Below are 18,533 nucleotides of genomic sequence, written 5' to 3'. Positions count from 1 at the left end.
TTACGATTAAACTTTCAAAGACATTTGAAAGTGGGACATTTTACTCAAATTATCGTGGAACATTTCAACGAAATTACGGTGGGACATTCCAATGAACTTTTCATGGAAAAATCCAACATTTTTTTCACTGGAAATCTTCTCCCACCGAGAAAATCCAAAAAGAAAATCTGTTGAAGCATTCCAACCAATTCACGGTGCGAAAGGTATTTTGATGGGATTATCCAACGAATTTGTGTTGGGAACATTCCAACAAATTTCCGGTGGGAATACCCAACAAATGTCTGGTGGGACATATAAAAAATATGTTAATGGGAAAATCCAACGAATTTACGATGGAGCATTCAAATAATTTACGATGAGACATTCAACGAATTTGCGGTGGGACAGTTTACTCAAATATTTTAGGACATTTAATCGAATTCACGGTGTGACATTTCAACAAACTTTTCACGGAAAAATTCAACTTTTTTTTTCATTAGGCATCCTGCGAATTCCCAGTGGGACATTCCAACGATTTTGTGTGTGGGAAAATTCAACATATTTCTGCTGGGAACTTCAACCAATTTACGGTGGGACATTCCGAAGATATTTCGATGGGAGAATTCAACGAATTTTCGATGATTTACTGTGGGACATTTAACAAATTTTCGGTGGGACATTTTACTCAAATTATCGTGAAGCATTTAATCGAATTTACGGTGGGACATTCCAATAAATTTTTCATGAAGAAATCCAACAAACTTTTCTTGGGAAAATCCATCCGTTAGTGGGACATTCTAACGAACTAACGATGATACATTCCAACGACATTATGGAAGAAAATCCAACAAATTTACGGTGAATATCAAAATAGAATTTATGGAAAAATATAACAAGCTTTTTTTGAGACATTCCAACGAAATTTTGATATAAAAGTACATCGAGTTTTTGTGGGAAATTCTAATTTATTTCTGTGGGGTTTTTGATACAAAATTCTAACAATTTTTTGGTGAAATCTAACGCATCTTAAATGGGAAACTTTAACGAGTTTTCCGTGGGAATATCCAACAAATTTCTGGCTCAACATTCTAACGGACATTCCAACGAATATGTGATGAATCCAACGAATTTCTAGTGAGAAACTCTTTCAAAAAATATTGGTGGGAGAAACCTACGAATTGCTGTTGGGACACTTCAACGAATTTCCGATGGGACGTTCCAACGAATATTTATTGGGAAAATTCAACTAATTCTCGGTGGGTTATTCTAGAAAAAAATCCGCTTGGACAACGAATTTTTGATGGGGAAATCCAACGATTTTCTGGTGGATAATATCACCGAATTTCCAGTGGGAATATTCAACATATTTCTGGTGGGACATTCAAACAAATTTACGGTGGGTTATTTGAAAGACATTTTAATGGGAAAATTCTACGAATTTCCGATGGGGCATTCAATGAATTCACGGTGCGAGATTCAACAGATTCACGGTGGGACAGTCCAACGAATTTGCGGTGGGACATTCCAAAATTTTTTTTTACCGGTGGAACATTCCGATGATTTTTTTAAATGTTAAAATCCACTGAACTTCTGGTGGATAATTCCAACGGATTTCGGGTTGGAGAATTTAACACATTTTTGGTGGGGGACTCCAACGGAACTAAACGAAATTTTAGCAAAATTTCGAACGAATTTTCTGTAAGCTTTACAACGAGTTTTCTTTGAGAAATTTCTTGAAATTTCTTGAAAACAGATATTTGAGCTTTAGAATAGCAAAAGGATTTTATAATTGGTTTTTCGTTTGAACTACTATTGAAAATTTTTAAGATACGCATTCTGATTTTGCTGATAGTTGTAGGAACATTTTTCAAATGATGGATACAAATTTTCAGACATATTAGAAGTTGTACAGCTGTACGAACTAGTTAACTTATTCGACTCTAATAGCTGTATAGATCTGACACAATTTTTTTATCATTTGTTTTTTACAATTTTGTTTATGACTGTCTCGATTTGCTCAATTTGCGTTACATTTTCATCATAATTTCTGCGCGCAATTTCGGACTGACATCGACCGTCGGTCAGTTAATTTTCGATAAAGCTATCAACTTTCACAATCTCCCTTCATGGTACAGCAACAGTGTTGCCCACACTGAAACGATGGAAAGGGGGAGTAGGGAAAGTGATTCATTCCCAGTTTCCCGTATCATGTTGGAAGCACAGTTTTGCGATAAAATCAAAAATGGCAATTGTTCCGAGCAGCGTGCGTTGGTAGTAATCGTGACGACGCGACGGGCACACAATTCGTTTGTTAAAAAAACAATCTACCGTTTTTTTAATTAGCTTGTTCGAAACGAGCTACGCGATCTATGATTTGTTGTACTCGATGTTAATCTACTGCGCTGGCGTAGGGGAAAATACGTGCAATCAAGCGTGAAATAAAAAAAAATCAAAAATTGAACGTGATACGAATGATTACAAATGTTGTTTTTTGTTAAAGCTGATGGACAGATTGACAACATGCCAATACATGATGATTTTATGAGAAAAATTTCGAAACAAGACTCACCAGTCATCAAATCACAAAATCTTCTTCTATTGTTAAAATTCGTTAATCTTATCATGCATATTTTCCATTTTCAGTACTACGAGATGTCCTACGGTCTAAATGTGGAGATGCACAAACAGGTACGTACGACCAAAATGTTATGAATGCTGTCTGTTTACATAACTCGTTCAATCGTTCGCTAGGGCTTCTATTGATTAAGTTAGTAATTAAGTTCCCATTCATCCGAGCGTGAAGATCCCAGCCCGGATGGCAAGCTCCTCTGTTGGCTCACATTGTTACAATCCTTTCACCGATACGATGCGTGCAAAGGTGTCTCCAATCATCCCTCTTCGTATCCCTTCATTGAGTTCTCCCTGTAGCAGAGCGGGTTCCGGTCGACTACTTCTTCTTTTGGATTTCCGCACCAGCGAGTATGTGTTCACCGTAGCGGCAGCAGCAGTCGGAAGTATCATCCCATTCACGACTAGCTCTTGATCTTCGTCTTATTCTCGATTGTTCGGCCAACCGGTTCCGAGGCGCTCTGCACACTTGGGTGATTATGTTGATGTTCGAGATGCTGACGACGCTGATGGCTCCACACGATTTCAACACCTTTGTTGCGCCCGTACAAAGCATTGGCGCTCTGTTGCCAGTGCCAGTGGAGCGTTTCCTCCCTCCCTCCGTGCGCCGTTCGGAATTATAACATAATAATCATTATGTTAAATCGCATTAAACTAACATAATAGGCTATTTTCGTAGCGGCATCCCATTTGTATGGAGCTGTCTAACAGCTTGGTGCTTGCAATCAGGCAGTCGTGCTATTAGAGAATTGCATGCCAGCAATTTCGTACTTGTCTTTACTTGTGTACTCTGTGCAGAGTGTGGCAGAGCCCAGACAGACAGTGGGCGGGTTGTGGTCCGCAGTATGCGGAATGCCTCCAGCGCATTAATAGACACACCAATAGAGACAAACTATTTACTATAATGGATGTTTCAGTTCGAAGAACGGCACACTGCGAAGTGTGGGGCTCCTTGAAAGCTCTTTGATTGCCTGCTCGTTTCGCAGGCGACGTGTACAGCAGCAGACGGCTTGTCGAAGGAGAGCCCTTCTCGTAGAGTAGTGATGCTTCAAATGAATCTTCGATCTACTTGAACTTCGAGAAGGAGAAATCTATTAGGTAATGTTCAATAATTATCTTAACATTATCATTCTGTTGATGAATGTTTCAATTGATTGCTTTTTTCAGATTATCAGATATTCAAAATTATTGAATGTGTTCTTAAACAACAACCTGATTCTAATAGAAATGTTAAGTGCCATACTGCAGAAATCGCCCCTTTTTCAAAACATTAGTGGCGTTATGACGGTGCCATGAACGATTGACCCGTTTCAACCTATTGGTTTCGTACCCCGTAATAGAGCAACCTTTCGTCGGGGCCGGACCGACCAAACGAAAAAGCAGGGTAATTTAATATTTCCTCGCTTGAATCGCATTTATCCAATTAGTCTCGGAGTGAACCTCGGCTTTGGCGGGTTGCCCGTAGTTGAGTTCGCGTATCGCAGCACTAGCAAACAAGGCGTAACGTAATAGGAAACAAGAAACCCATTGCTGTATCGGCGCGTCTAAATTGTGATACTTTTTATCGAACCAATCGCACGGGGTTGAATAATACGACGGCTTTCAATAGATTTACTACGAACTGGTACCAGTCAGTGTAGGACTGGAGTGGTGGCACCAGCTAGTAATTCATTTTTTTATTCCAAACGCCACTCTCGGCCACGGAATGAAAAATGTTTTAATTAGAGTACACGACCGGAGCTTTCAGCGCCATTCACACTTTGATGGTGGTTCCACAGCTAATGTGTTGCAGCTGCGTTACCAAACCAATTATCCGTACCCGCGAGAAGATAAATGGCGAAATAATCTGTTTCACATGCAATTTAGCGCTGCTTCGAACCTCCGCAGGAGCCACCGAATGCGCGCAACTAAGTTGGCGCGCTGGGAGACTCCATCAATCAGAAGACCGTCTCCCGTACCTTTTACATGCGAACGAAAGTTTCTCCTGGGCCGCGCTGCTGATGATCAAAAATCTTTCCGAAGCACTATGGGAATGCGGGTGGCCGAATATTGGAAATACATTTCCAACGTCGAACGCGGGATTTTAATGTCAGATCTGATGATGAATTAACTTTTAATTAGTTGATCACTTTTGAATCAGTCTTTTTTCCAAGCCTGGTGTGCCGACTCGAAACTAGCTGACTATTGAAACCATCATTGTTCAGCTGAACCTTGTTCAATCTTTTTGGCATTGACTCACCTAAGCGCTGACTAGCGGTCCATATTTGATCCTTATTTGAAAATACCCAGAAATCTTTCTTTTGAGTTCATTCCATACATTTTCTATGGATTGATGTCAGGAGATTGACTAGGCCGTGAAATATCCGTCACTTTGTTCGCAAGAAACCATTTCTTCACATACTTAGACGTGTGTTTCGGATCGTTGTCCTGCTGGAAACGCCATACAAGAGGCATGTTCTCTTCCGCTTAGGGGAGCATATCCTCTTCCATGTTTTTTTGCTTTCTGTTTTTTCTTTAAATATATAAATCTGATCATGATGGAATTGATACGGAAAGTAGGACCTAATCCGTACCAAAAAATGTAGTCCAAACGATGATACTACCGCTTCTACTGCTGGAATCTGGAAAAATGACGTAAGCACTAAATTACAACATACATGCTTTTCATTTTTCTGTTAAAGAACTCGATAAATACTATTCGTTAACATCATTATCATTATGGCAGTCCCTGCTTGTACCGCGAATCGATTTTTTTTTGCCAGATGGTCTACGAACATTTCGTTGGCCATCAGGATATTCCGCCATTCCATTAGTTCTTCCAAGCCGGACCATGATTGAAATTATTTTTCCGTTGCAATGACACTTTTTTTGCAGTTTTTCCTGGAAGATTAGCTTCCTGTAGTCTCAGACGCTCTGTCCGTGAACTTGGGCTGACATCCTTATGGATGACATAAAAGAATCAAACTTTGCCAACATAACAGTGCCATGATCAGCTGTTGATGTTTTTCTTAGTTTCCCACGAGTTTGTTTTTCTACTAACGGCTTGAGAGCATTAGCTACGAAATTCGAAGCCGCTGTCTCTCCAAAGCACTCCAGGAAGCAAGCGACTCCTGTTTGGCGCTAGCGTTTAAAGCAACAGCAGCCAAGCAAAGCAGACTAGCCCGCATTAGGGATAACGGACGCTATGAGCAGCGCCCTTACGGAGACTCCCGCATAGCCTCGACTCTCAACGTGGTGGATCCTTTCCCCCGTTCCACAACAGTCTAGCTGATACATCACCTGTCCTCCTATCTTCGACTAGATGAACCAAGGCAACCTTTCAGCACCCTTCCCGACCCCGACGAAGAGTCATTTGACCGAAACTCATTCGTCCGAAAGCCATTTGGCCGAATGACATTTGGGCCAAATAACACGTGGGGCCGAAAGTCATCTAGGCGATATTCTATTTGGAAGAATTAGACATTTGACAGAAATGGTCGTTGCCGGATGATCCTTTCAGCCTAATGATCTTTTCGGCTAAATGGCCCTTTCTGCCAAACGACCTTTTTGGCCAAATGACATATTGAATTTTGACCAATTGACTTTTTAGGCCAAACGGCATTTTCAGCCAATGATCTTTTTGGCCGATTGACCTATTTGGCCAAACGACTTTTTGGTAAGAAAATTATATGGAATGTCTTGACTTTTCATAGGACGAGTTCGATACCATTTTATTTTATTTCACCACCTGTTTGTACCTCAGTAAGGCCGTCGTCAGTGTCTCATACTTGACTCGACTTTTTTTTTGGATATTACCTAAAGTGACTAAATTACAGTAAAACGACATTTTTGGCCGTATGTCCATTTCGACCAAATTACATTTTTGGAAAATTGACTTTCGGTCTGATGGGCTTCGGCCTAATGATTTATTGGGCCAAATGGCATATTCGAATAAACAACTTTCAGTCTAGTGGCCTCCGGCTTTTCAGCCAAACCCTTCAGGCGACAGGAATAGAAGAGACAGAAGAAGGGAGACAAAATTTAAATTTGGCTGGAAATGGAAACGATCAGGTTTTTTGGCCGAATGCGTTATTTGACGTCTCACATCTCACTTCTCACTGTTAAAAAGAGAAATAAGAGGTTAGAAGCAATGTGTGCTCTTCTTACTTTACGCAGTGAGACGTGATAAGTGAGAAATGAAGGGTGAGGGACATTTGGCCCAATAGGTCATTTGGCCCAATAGGTAATTTGACCCAATAGATCATTTGGCCCAATAAGTCATTTGGCCCAATAGATCATTTGGCCCAATACATCATTTGGCCCAATACATCATTTGGCCCAATAGGTCATTTGGCCCAATAGGTAATTGGGCTCAATAGGTCATTGAGCCCAATAGGTCATTTGGCCGATCAGGTTTTTTGGCCGAATGCGTTATTTGACGTCTCACATCTCACTTCTCACTGTTAAAAAGAGAAATAAGAGGTTAGAAGCAATGTGTGCTCTTCTTACTTTACGCAGTGAGACGTGATAAGTGAGAAATGAAGGGTGAGGGACATTTGGCCCAATAGTTTATTTGGCCCAATAGGTCATACCTACGCAATAGGTAATTCGGCCGAACATGTTTTTCGGCCGTATGTGTCATTTGACGTCTCACATCTCACTTCTCACTGTGAAAAAAGAGAAATAAGAAGTTAGAAGCGATGTGTGCTCTTCTTACTTTACGCAGTGAAAAGTGGTAAGTGAGAAATGAGATGTCTCACTTCTCACTCTTCATCTTATACTTCTCACTGTAAAGTGAGTAGTGCAAAGTCAGTAGTGAGATGTCCAAACAAGCTACATACTTATGCAATGGTGGCCATAGAAAAGCTACCAATTAAAAACTGAGGAAGTACTAATAGAATACTAATAGTTGAAAGCAGGCAAAGTTCCAGTTGGAATGTAGAGCCATTAAAGAAGAAAACAAGAAGATTTGAAAATTCCTCCTGTAATTCATTTAGAAATTCCATCCATAAATTTCGTCTATTTTTAATCTTAAAATAAATCTTATATCCATTCCATGCTTGGCTCTACAATACCAATACCTTACTCGACATCAGTCTTGACTTTGACAAAAGTTTTGCCCAATATCGACTAGATATTTGTCAGATATAGAACATGCTATCGGGGGTAAGTTATATCGAAGATTACCTGTAGTGAAAAGTTAATAGTGAGTGGTAAGAAATGATAAGTGAGAGGTGTAATTGAGAATTGAAAAGTGAGAAGTGGAATGTGGGGAAGTGAGAAGGGAAATGGTGAAAGCAAGAAAAGGAGGAGAAAGAAGCAGAAAAAGGATAAGACGCATGAAAGAGTAAAATTAATGAAAGCAGAAAGAAAAAAAAGGAAAATGGGAGGAAGAAGAAGGAAGATGAAATATGGAAGAAAGAAAGAAGGAAATAAGCAGAAGGAAGACCTTCTCAATTCTTACTCCTCATTTCTCAATCCTCATTTCTTAATTTTCTTTTTACTTATTAATTCTCAATTCTCACTTCTCACCTCTATTTTGTCACTTCTCACTTGTCACATATCACTTCTCATTTTTACTTGTTACTTGTTACTTCTTGGTTCTAGTTTCACGCCTTTTTCTTCTCATTTCTAGCTTACCGCTTTTCACTCACTTTTCACTTCTAACTCATCACTTCTCACTTCTTGTTCTCAATTCTAACCTTTCAAACTTTTCTTTCCTCACAACTAGCTTCTCACTTCTCATTTCTCACTTGTCATTTCTCGTTTGTCTGTTGTCTGTGATTTTTTTTCATCAAATGCTGTGTCTGGTTGTCTAAGGTTGTCACTGGTTTTGTTTTCTGCATCTAATAGTAAAAAAGAATTGAAGTGTCAAATATTTTATTTCTTGTGAGAATTTCCCCGCGTTCTGTATCTGATTGACTAGTCACCGGACAGACAAACAGGGCTATTATATATAGTATGAGAAACGAAAAGAGAGAAAACGCAAAAGCAAGGAGCAAGAAGAGAGACAGAAAAAGTAAGAAGAGAGGAGAAAGAATCAGAAGAGGAAGGAGGAAGAGGCAAGAAGGAATAAAATAGATGAGATGAGGAAGAAGTAAGGTGGAATATTGAAGAAAGAAAAGGGAAGATAGAAATAAGCAGAAGGAAGACTTTCTTACTTCTTACTGGCAAAACATACTTTTGCATATAAACAATAAAGACGGATCCTTAAAAAAACGAAAATCGATCCATAAATAACTTCTGAATGTTCCATAAAACGCTACCATAAATCCATAGAATAGTAAAGGAGATCCCAAAAAGAATATTTTTTCGATCCTTAACTAAACTAAAATTTAGCAATTAATGGGAAAATATGTTCCATTAACATAGTCAAGAAAAACAATACAATTCCTGCTATTTTACCATGAACGTATGACAAATGATCCATAAATCTTTGGAAAATGATCAATAAAAAACTATATTTTGATCCATAAAACTTCAAATTTGCGCATTTTTTTTATCGTAATGATGATCCATAATTTTAGTAATATGATCCATAATTTTAGTCATATGATCCATAACTCTGGCCATCTGATCCATAGCTTGGTTCAAATGATCCATAGTTTTGGTGATATGATCCATAAATTTTGGCAAATGATCCATAGATTTTATAAAATGTTTGGATCAATTAATATAGTTTCATTGGCCTTCTTTCCAAGCATTATGGATCATATAAACAAAATTATGGATCATATGACCAAAATTATGGATCATATTACTGAAATTATGGATCATCATCAGGATAAAAATTGCGCAAATTTGAAATTTTATGGATCAAAATATAGCTTTTATGGATCATTTTTCAAAGATTTATGGATCATAAAATTATTTTTTATGGAATCTCCCGAACTATTTTATGGATTTATGGTATCGTTTTATGGAACATTCAGATGTTAGTTACGGATCGTTTTTCATTCTTTTATGGATCGTTTTTGCACATTGAACGGTGCAAAGTAAGGGCTGCCCTTCTTACTGCCTTACTTGTCACTCCTCACTTCTTGATTTGCTTCTTCACTTATTACAGGCCCGGTAGCGTGTCACTTTTTTTCGGGCAAGTCACTAAAAAGTCTCTTTTTTTGACCTCAAGTCACTAAAGTCACTTTTTCTCGCAAAAAGTCACTATTTTCAACTATTTTGAAACTATTGACTATTTTTGAATGAAGCTTTATGTCGGATGATGCTTTGTTCATGGCGGAAATGAAATTACGGATCTTGGAAAAATGATCGCTCTGAAACTTAGCCAGCCATTTTACTCGCTGCTCTTATTGGCATTTCACCAGTAGCTAATTGACATTTCCCGTCAAAAAATTTAATTGGCTCAATCGATTCTTTATTTTATTTAAAGTCAACCTTCCCAATGAATCCATATTCTTTGAGGTCTCTAAGTATTTTTCAAACTTAAAACAAAATATTCAAAAAGTGCCGTTTTTCAACATTGGTATAACTTCCGCCCGATTTTGAACGAACAGCGGGTGAATTTTTAGACCGGTTCACACGTGCAGCATTTTTTCAACTTTTGTTTTCGATTTTTAAAATATTTAGAGGCTTGAGAGAGAGTTGAAAGAGAGAGAGAGAAAGTTGACCGGAAGAATCGATTGAGACCATAAAACGAGATGCAATTTTTGACGGGAAAGGATATAGATATTATATAAAGGGGATAAAGTCTCCTCAATCTTGAAGATTGCATGCGCTGAGATACATCGAAAATGAGAAAAGTGGATCAAGTCTGCCCAGTCTCCCCTATCAATTGCACTATTGGCGGTTCAGATCAATCTTTTCAAATTTAGATAATCTTCCTGGTGCTTCTGGTGCTAAATCAAGAATGCTTATCAGTTTTTTATAACAGAAAATTGATTTATCACAAACCTCGTGCTTAGAATCATAGGCGCGTAACTGCATTAATCCATTGCTCTTTTTGGTTGTTTTCTTTTTATCATTGTAGCGAATTGCTGTAGTTTGCCGAAGATTTATTGGTTTGGTGTGAAAAAGGATTATTGTATTTGTACCAGACGCAACAATCACGGTTGTAACTGTTGAGTTATTAACGAAGTTTTTCCCAGCGCGTGATATTTTGGTAAAATAAAAATATTTATTTTCAAATCGAAATAATGATATTTGCATCTATGAATTGAAAGGCGATACATTAGATATGTAAGGGATCCCAAAAGTAATTTTGCTGTAAGGACATGAGAAAATAAAAGCCGTTTTTCCCTCCCAACATCCACTTCGATCAATATTTTGGAATGATTTTTTTTTATTTTGTTAGATTCATTATTTTTTTATAACTTTTGAATTTGAAGACGAGCCCGAAGTCCTGCATTATAAGCAAGAGGTCGAGCGTTCAATCCCCGGTTCGTTATAACTGAATTTTCATAATTTTTGTTTCGTTTTCTACCAAAATGATCAGTACTGATGTTCCTTTCGCACTAAAAAATCCAAAAACTTCCTAAACCTATAGCAAATCTGCATCTTTCTTAAGTAGGTGTTCAGTGATCGTAATTTTTAACTCATTCTCACGAGAAGAGAATGTTAGACATCATTTTTCGGGAAGAAAAACAGGTCTTTATGAGTATTAGATAACTATGTTTCGCTCACTTCCAGTGGCGCAAAGGCTTGATTTGGTCGCAGTCCTGCTTTTACCTGATATTTAGTAAAATTTCTTTGGGATAAAAAAGAGGGCAAAAGTTATCGTGCACGCTTTTCGTTTCTTTTCTGAGTTTGTTTTGAGAGAGTGGTGAGTGAAAGATTGTTTCCGCCACAAATTACGAAAAATAAATCTTCCTCGACCCAAAAACGCTTAATTTCGTCTCATAGAAATTGCAACTGAAACTGAAAGTCACTATTTGGTCACTTTTTTCTGCAACTGAAAGTCATTATTTGGTCCCTTTTTTGTCCCTTGTCACTAAAGTCACTATTTTGAGCAGCATTGGTCGCTACCAGCCCTGTTATTACCTCTACCTTCTCACTTGTCACATGTCACTTTTCATTTTCACCTACTTCTACTTTAATGCCACTAACTTCTCATTTCTAGCTTACCGCTTCCCATTAACTTCTCGTTTCTTATTTATCACTTCTCACTTCTAAATTCTCGCTTTTCACTTTTCATTAGACCTGACATTTATTTATTTTTTACCGCGATCTCAGTAATTTGGTAAACTTTTACCGATATTCGCACAGCAGATTTTTATAAAAGACAGGATCACCGTCTTCGGACGGAGGTCGCACATACTGAATACTTAACACCAAGCATTAGATAACGGACAGGACATTTTTACACAACACCCAGTTGACTAGTGGAGAATTTCCCGCTTTACGAAAAGTTTTCTCCTTAATAGGGCGGGAATCGAACCCACAGCACGCAAATGCTCCCAGACGATTGACGCCGCTAACTGCGAGGCCGTGAAGCTGAGATTTCTTTCAAAGTTGCTGAAAATCAGCAAATAATTTGCCTAAAATCAGCTAACAAACGTCATTTTTTTTTCTCTGGGCTTTTTTTAAATTTCTTGGCTGGGTTTTTTTAATTTTTTTCTGGGTTTTTTATTTTTATTTCTGCAGCTCGGCAAAAATTCGCACAGCCGTGAGCCCAGAAAAATTAAAAAAAAAACTGATATCAAGGCAAAAAATGACGTTTGTTAGCTGATTTTAGGCAAATTATTTGCTGATTTTCAGCAATTTTGACGGATATCTCAGCCAAAAACATATTTGCTGAGGCTCGGCTGTGCAAATTTCGCTAGAAGTTTAAGGCTCTATAAACCGTAATCAATTTGATGATGAAGATGATTTTGTTCCCATTCGCACTAATACTAATGCAATTTTAGACAAAATTCAATATTTCACTGCTATTCACCAACTTACCTCTGTCAACGTATATTCATGGTATTTTCATATGAATTTTTCACTCACCTAGCTAATTAATTATTAATTATTTGACTTAAAAGCGCTTAAATCTGCTTTTTTCCTAGACAAATTTTCGTATACTAATTGTACACACACCAACTCCAAACGATTGAAACACACGCATACACTTATTTTGAACATGCACTCAGTTTTTCACTTGTTCTTTTCTCGCCGTTTTCTTTATTTTATCACAACTAAACATAATTCACTACCTAACTTTCACTTTTGTCTTTAATGTTGAACACCAATTTCTTCACTTCATGTCGAAAAACCAACGAAAACTGCTTTAAAAAATTTGAAGTGAGAGACAAATTTGACGGCCGTATTGTGAATGTTGCAAAATTCGGAACACCCAAATTCACTACCGCATTAGGTGAAATAGTGCGCTCAAAATCTCGGCAAAGCAACTTAGAAATATCGAAACAATACATCGAATATGCTAGTCGACACGCAAACAACTTTATGCATATACAAGAAAAGAATCATCATTTCATCGTTGCCAGATCTGTTTAATCAAATAATTATTGCGGTTTGTCGAATTAATCAAATCAACCAGAAAAAAGAAAAGATTATGCAAGGTTCTGTTGGCAGGGTGGAGAATGGTTGACATTTAATTTAACCGTACCATTCATCCTACCATGCAGTCAAAAAAACAAAACCACGGCAGCCGCAGCAGCAGCCACGACCAAGCAGACGACAGCGCATACTTTTACTGTGTTCTCCCCCCACAATCAATGTTTTCGTATAATAATTTCTCAACATATAATCGGTTTTGGTGGCAAATATACATTTCATTATTCCTTACTCATTTTACAGATTAGAACTAATAAATCAGTATCTGTGGCTAGCACTCTTTCAAAGCTGTGTGCCACAGCCTAATTCTACTCGATTCTGTTCTATTTGCACTGCGCACAAGAAAGTGTGGATGGATGGCACGAGACTCACGCAGCACAAAGGGGCCGTACACGTATTACGTGAGCACTTATGGGGGGATTGGGGTCGGTCAATATCTTACGCTCCATATAAATAAAAAATCATTTGTATGAAAGAAATCTTACATGGGGGGAGGGGGGTTAGAAAAACCCAGAAAAATTGCTTACGTAATAAGCGTACGACCCCCAAACAAACAGTCTGCGGATGAAGAATAAAAAAGACATAATTTCGTCTTACATTAATTTGGGAAACTGTCTCAGTGTGCTCGGTGCACGAAATTTTACCGGATAAAATGTAAATATTCGGAGAATCAAAGTGTTTTACTGTACTTTCACCAACACTGTATGTTGAAAGCCCAGTGGAGTATGAATAATTTTAAAATAAGTTTCCATATAATAAATATTTTATAAATGCTCAAAAGTAAACATTTTGTTGCAGCTGGCAACATTATGTAGCAGCTGACAAGCTTTTACCACCCCATTTCCACCCACCTCAAATTTTCGTCACTTTTTCGTACTAGTTGCCTCACCAATATTAACAAGCAATAACGTCATTAATTTTCAAAACAGAGTTATGGAGCCTTGAGCCTTAACAAGTTGCTGAGATCCCGGTAAGAAAAATTAAGTGTGAACGTCAACAGTCGTGTAACGGAAAATGAAATTGACTCGCTCGTGTATGAACGATTTCATACAGACCGCCAGGATGGAATCCGAATAACGAAACTCGTATTGAATTTTGTCTATGTCCTACCCATCCACTTACAAAAATCTAGAAATTCGCAAAAGGATGTTGTTCGGGCCATTTCGTGGTTAACAGAATAATATAAATGTCTCAGTTAAGTCTAAAGAATATCAAAATTCGTACTCCGTATAGTTTTTTTTTCTGAGCTTTATGTTCTCCTTACGGCAGGAACAGCCGTCAAAAGAAACTAAACTTCTGTTAATTTGATAAACACAATTTTTTGCTTCTGTTGAATAAAAATCAGAATAATTTATGAAGCGCACAAGACATCCGCCGCATAATCAAGACGTTTTCCCCTTTTCAAAAATGTCTTAAACATGCAAAATCTATGTGAATCTTTTATTGTTGACCACCTGCTTGCCCAAAAGTTCCCCACAGTGGCAAAGGTAGTCAGAAGTAGTCGGGTACAAGCAACAATGTTTCACTCGCTCAAGTGCCCTCTTCCTTGTCTGATACGTTCGAGTGCGAGCAAGCGACAAGCCGAGAAGTGGTGCGGTGGGTGAGGAAGCTGTGAGATGTTAATAATTAGCTTAACCAGCTACTCCGACACTCCGGGGGCTTTGGCATCACATGTTTCCGAACCGGTGAGCTCCGTTTGCTCACTAGGACTGGCTGAGGCTCATCATCAACTCGATGCTTATCGTCGTCGTAGCCGTCGTCATCGTCTCTTCTTCTCGGTGGATCGGAACGATGAAGTGTGCGTCGCCAGTGCAGCTTGGTGGGAGGGAGCGGGGCTTGCGATGGGTGGCCGCACCACTTAATGGCTGAGTCATGACTTCAACCGTGCGTGAATTCGCCGGTCTCGGTTGGGCACCGCATCGCATCGACTGTGTTTATCGCGCGCTCGATTGTACTCCGGGGAAGGGCATTACCCTCGCCATCCCGCGGCATGCTTCCTTCCTTTAGCTCTGCTGGCTGGTTGGTTGGCTCCCGCTGACTGGAGTGCGCTTTACGGCAGCGACGGCGGGAACGGGAAGCACTTTCTTGGTCGTCGTTCTTCAAGTCGTGCGTTGACGGTGGCGGGGCGGATGGCGGTAGAGCTGGATGTGAATAATTCATGACCGACCAACCTGGAGGGAAATCAACCGAGTGGAACGAACGGATTCCACCAGAATCGCAATCCGGTGTCAGATGGAGTGTACGAGTAAATTAGTATCTTTGGAAGACATTTCTCCGGGCGGTGATTCGGGAAGATGAATGGCGATGAAGACGTTTTCGAGGGGGGGCTTTGCGGTGAATGTTCCTCGGGACTGCAGACAATGACTCTTCAGTACCATACAATGTGTGCTACTTATTCTATGCTGAAGAATGTTCGTGATATTGCCCTAATCTATCTTCAAATTAAATGTTTGTAATGCGGTCGATGGGCTTTGTTGATTCATTTCGCCCATCTATCAACTTGATAATATTTTAATTCTGATTAATTTATCAAAATATAACTCATTTTAGTTTTAAAGTGTTTGTAGATACAATATTAATACAAAGTAACTCATAAAGAGTAAATCGTTTATTCGGTAAGCTCAAAATTTGTATCTACTGCGTCGTACAGCGTGTTACCTCGCGGTCATTTGAAAACCGTTTCTTCCAACTTTAGCTACAAATAAAATCAGCAAATACAATTTCTCAGTTTGACTCCACTGACTGCCCAGAAGTCGCTGTTAGCTGGACCAATAATGGTAGCCATTATGGGCATGTTTGCACATACTGAATGACTTGACTGGCCCGTACCGTAAGTGGTCAGCGTCAGCCCGCTTTACACCGCCGCCAGTTTCCTCACAGAGTGCCTTCGTCGCCGCAACCGCTTTGCCACACCATAATCGGACATCAAGTCGAGCGGACGGCATGGACCTCATTTACTGCGAATAACCGGCATCGTAAAGTCCCTCTACCTATCGGTCGGTCGCCATACTTACGGATCGTTTTCTTTTCGTCGAGATTGCAGCTCCCACTTGAGGAGGAGCGTACACAGAAGGCGATTGACTGCACGGCTACTGCTTTGCATTAAACTTTGGAGTTTTACGACCCTTATGAGCGGCGGGCAACGTTCACGGCACTTTTTAAGCTAGGCTCATGCGCAGACTCCAATGCAATACTGCCGATGGTAATAGGGGGAGATCCCGCTGATTGAGACTTAAAGAGGTACAAATTTATTACGTCAGGTCTGACTGAGGCAGTGATTTTCTGACCGGTCGGTGTTGATTGCGGATTGTGTGTGCGCTCGCGCGAGCGGTGGCGTTGAGTAATATGGAAATTGATTTGGCATGACTCGTTACATTGTTGGGGCGCAAATCTTAGGTTTAGACATGGACTGGACACGGGGGGTGCAGTTTTGCTGGAATGTGCATCGGTCATGGTGGATGATTATTTGATGGGTGTGCCGGTTGGAGTGGAAACGATTACCGGCCTATTGGTGCAACATTGTGGCCTTTTGAAAGATGGATGGTTGAAAATTTCAGGCTTTGATTGGGTTCAAATGGTTTGAGCTTTTGAAAGTTGTTTACGTGTTGTGACGTGTATGAGACTGCCCATTTCTTATCTCTTCACAAAATGTTAGTCAATTCAAAATCATCGAACAAATTAGAACTTTGACAACGGTTTTGAAACAAACCAAATTTGCATAAAAGCCCTCGCTTTACGCCTCAACAGTAACTTCGATATTTGTAGCCATGACTGCATCCCTTAGACTCGATAAGTTTTACAAAGTGGTTGAAATTCTATTCAATTCCTAATTTTAATTCGATCAATAGAGATAGCCACCGCTTGAAACTGCTAAACATTCACAAACAGATCAGCACCACCCTTTCCAGAGATTATCTCAGTCTACATACCTCAAAACCCACATTTGCCCATCCGACTATGAATAGCAGCACATCATGTATCGGAAACACCGGAAAGACAACACAGACAATACCGAATCTTTCTGCCACTACCAACCGATATGTTGTGCAGCAAAATAACTTCATTCGATGAACAGCCCGGATTTATCGACCATCCCCATCTTCCGAAGGCCCACTTGGCGAGGAACACTCGTAAGTTTGATATCCTCAAGTAGTGCTACGTACGATGCATCATCCAACGAACGCTCACAAACCGCAACATCAATGAGGAACCCCAGCTCGAGGAAGTAGGTTTTCAAGTTTGATAAGGACCTCACCGCCCAACCGATCCAACGTCCATCCTTCGTCCCGGCACATGTGTCCGGAAAAACCACACGACTTTTGTTGTTGCAACACCGCCGGTCCGTCCACCCGTTCGTCGCCTTTGTGTCCCATTCCGAGCATTTGGTTGAGGAGAGGGGAACATTCAACCAAAACATTTATTATGTATATGCATAATAGACAGCATGGTATGGCATGGCATGGCAGGCACAGTTCAGGTTCACCCGGGTCGAAGGTTAGGAGTGCGAGCTCTGCTGTTTCATCAACTGCTTTCCGTCGTCGTCTACAAACTTCCGCCACCGACGACGACACCATCCTCCTTTATTCTTCTCAAACAGTAGACGACACAGAAGGACCACTTGCCACAATCCCCAAAGACCACAGCACTAGCAACAGCAGCACCAGGAGTAGACTTCTTCGGTTCTAGCAGCAACGGTGTACACTGGGGCGGATCCACCAAAAATGCGAAAGAATTCTTTAAGCTGATTGCTAGAGAGATAGACAGGATGGAATTTGTTTCATATGTCTAATCACATTTGAATAAATTACACGTCCCTTTTTTCAAATATTGTTTGTTTCTGGTACGCTGCCCCAGTGCGCGTCAGCAGCATTTTGTGCACACATAAAGTGGTTTTCGGTATTTTCCTTCCTTTTGCCGCCCCACAAAGCCACAAACCCGCACACAGCTGCTGGTGCTGGTGCTGCTGCTACTGCCCTTAGTCTGCCTCTCTCACCGCAGCACCGGCTGGCTGCTGTTGGAAAATATAAAATAGTTGAATCATTGGTTTCACTGGTCTGAGTAACTATGTAGAACACCACAATTCTGCGGTTTCCTCGGCCGCATCATATAGGATACAAAATACACCACGAGACCATTGCTGTGGCTGAAACTACTACCCGTTGCCGTTCCTTGCCGCGTCAGTCCGGTTTTTGGTCCGAACCCATTTTCCGAGAAGCGGACCCGTTGACGACTATCAACAGGACGAGGAAACGAAATTCTCGCACTCGCACAAAACTCTGTCCTCTGTAGCTGCTGGATGGGATACCGAGTCGGGTATCAAATGACTCATCTCATTTGCTCTGCTCCACATTCCCCGCCCCAGTCTTTCTTCTCGACGGTCGTCGCCAACAGCGGCACTTGGATATGGGTTGACTCGCAGTTCAGTTCAAGCAAAT

The 18,533-nt window shown here is 40.1% G+C and overlaps 1 protein-coding gene across 1 annotated transcript in view; it reads left to right on the top strand.

Moving 5' to 3' along the window:
* LOC134225846 (protein groucho-like) overlaps window positions 1-18,533 on the top strand; it is a 134,192-nt gene that overhangs the window by 67,089 nt on the left and 48,570 nt on the right. Inside the window, exon 5 of the mRNA XM_062706254.1 lies at window positions 2,623-2,667. Within this exon, the coding sequence (XP_062562238.1) occupies window positions 2,623-2,667 (45 nt within the window). The remainder of the gene's footprint in view (window positions 1-2,622; window positions 2,668-18,533) is intronic.

This window comes from Armigeres subalbatus, chromosome 3 (assembly GCF_024139115.2).
Source record: "Armigeres subalbatus isolate Guangzhou_Male chromosome 3, GZ_Asu_2, whole genome shotgun sequence".
Classification (NCBI taxonomy): domain Eukaryota; kingdom Metazoa; phylum Arthropoda; class Insecta; order Diptera; family Culicidae; genus Armigeres; species Armigeres subalbatus.
Note: the sequence above shows the minus strand (reverse complement) of the source record. Positions and strands in the feature narration are given on the sequence as shown.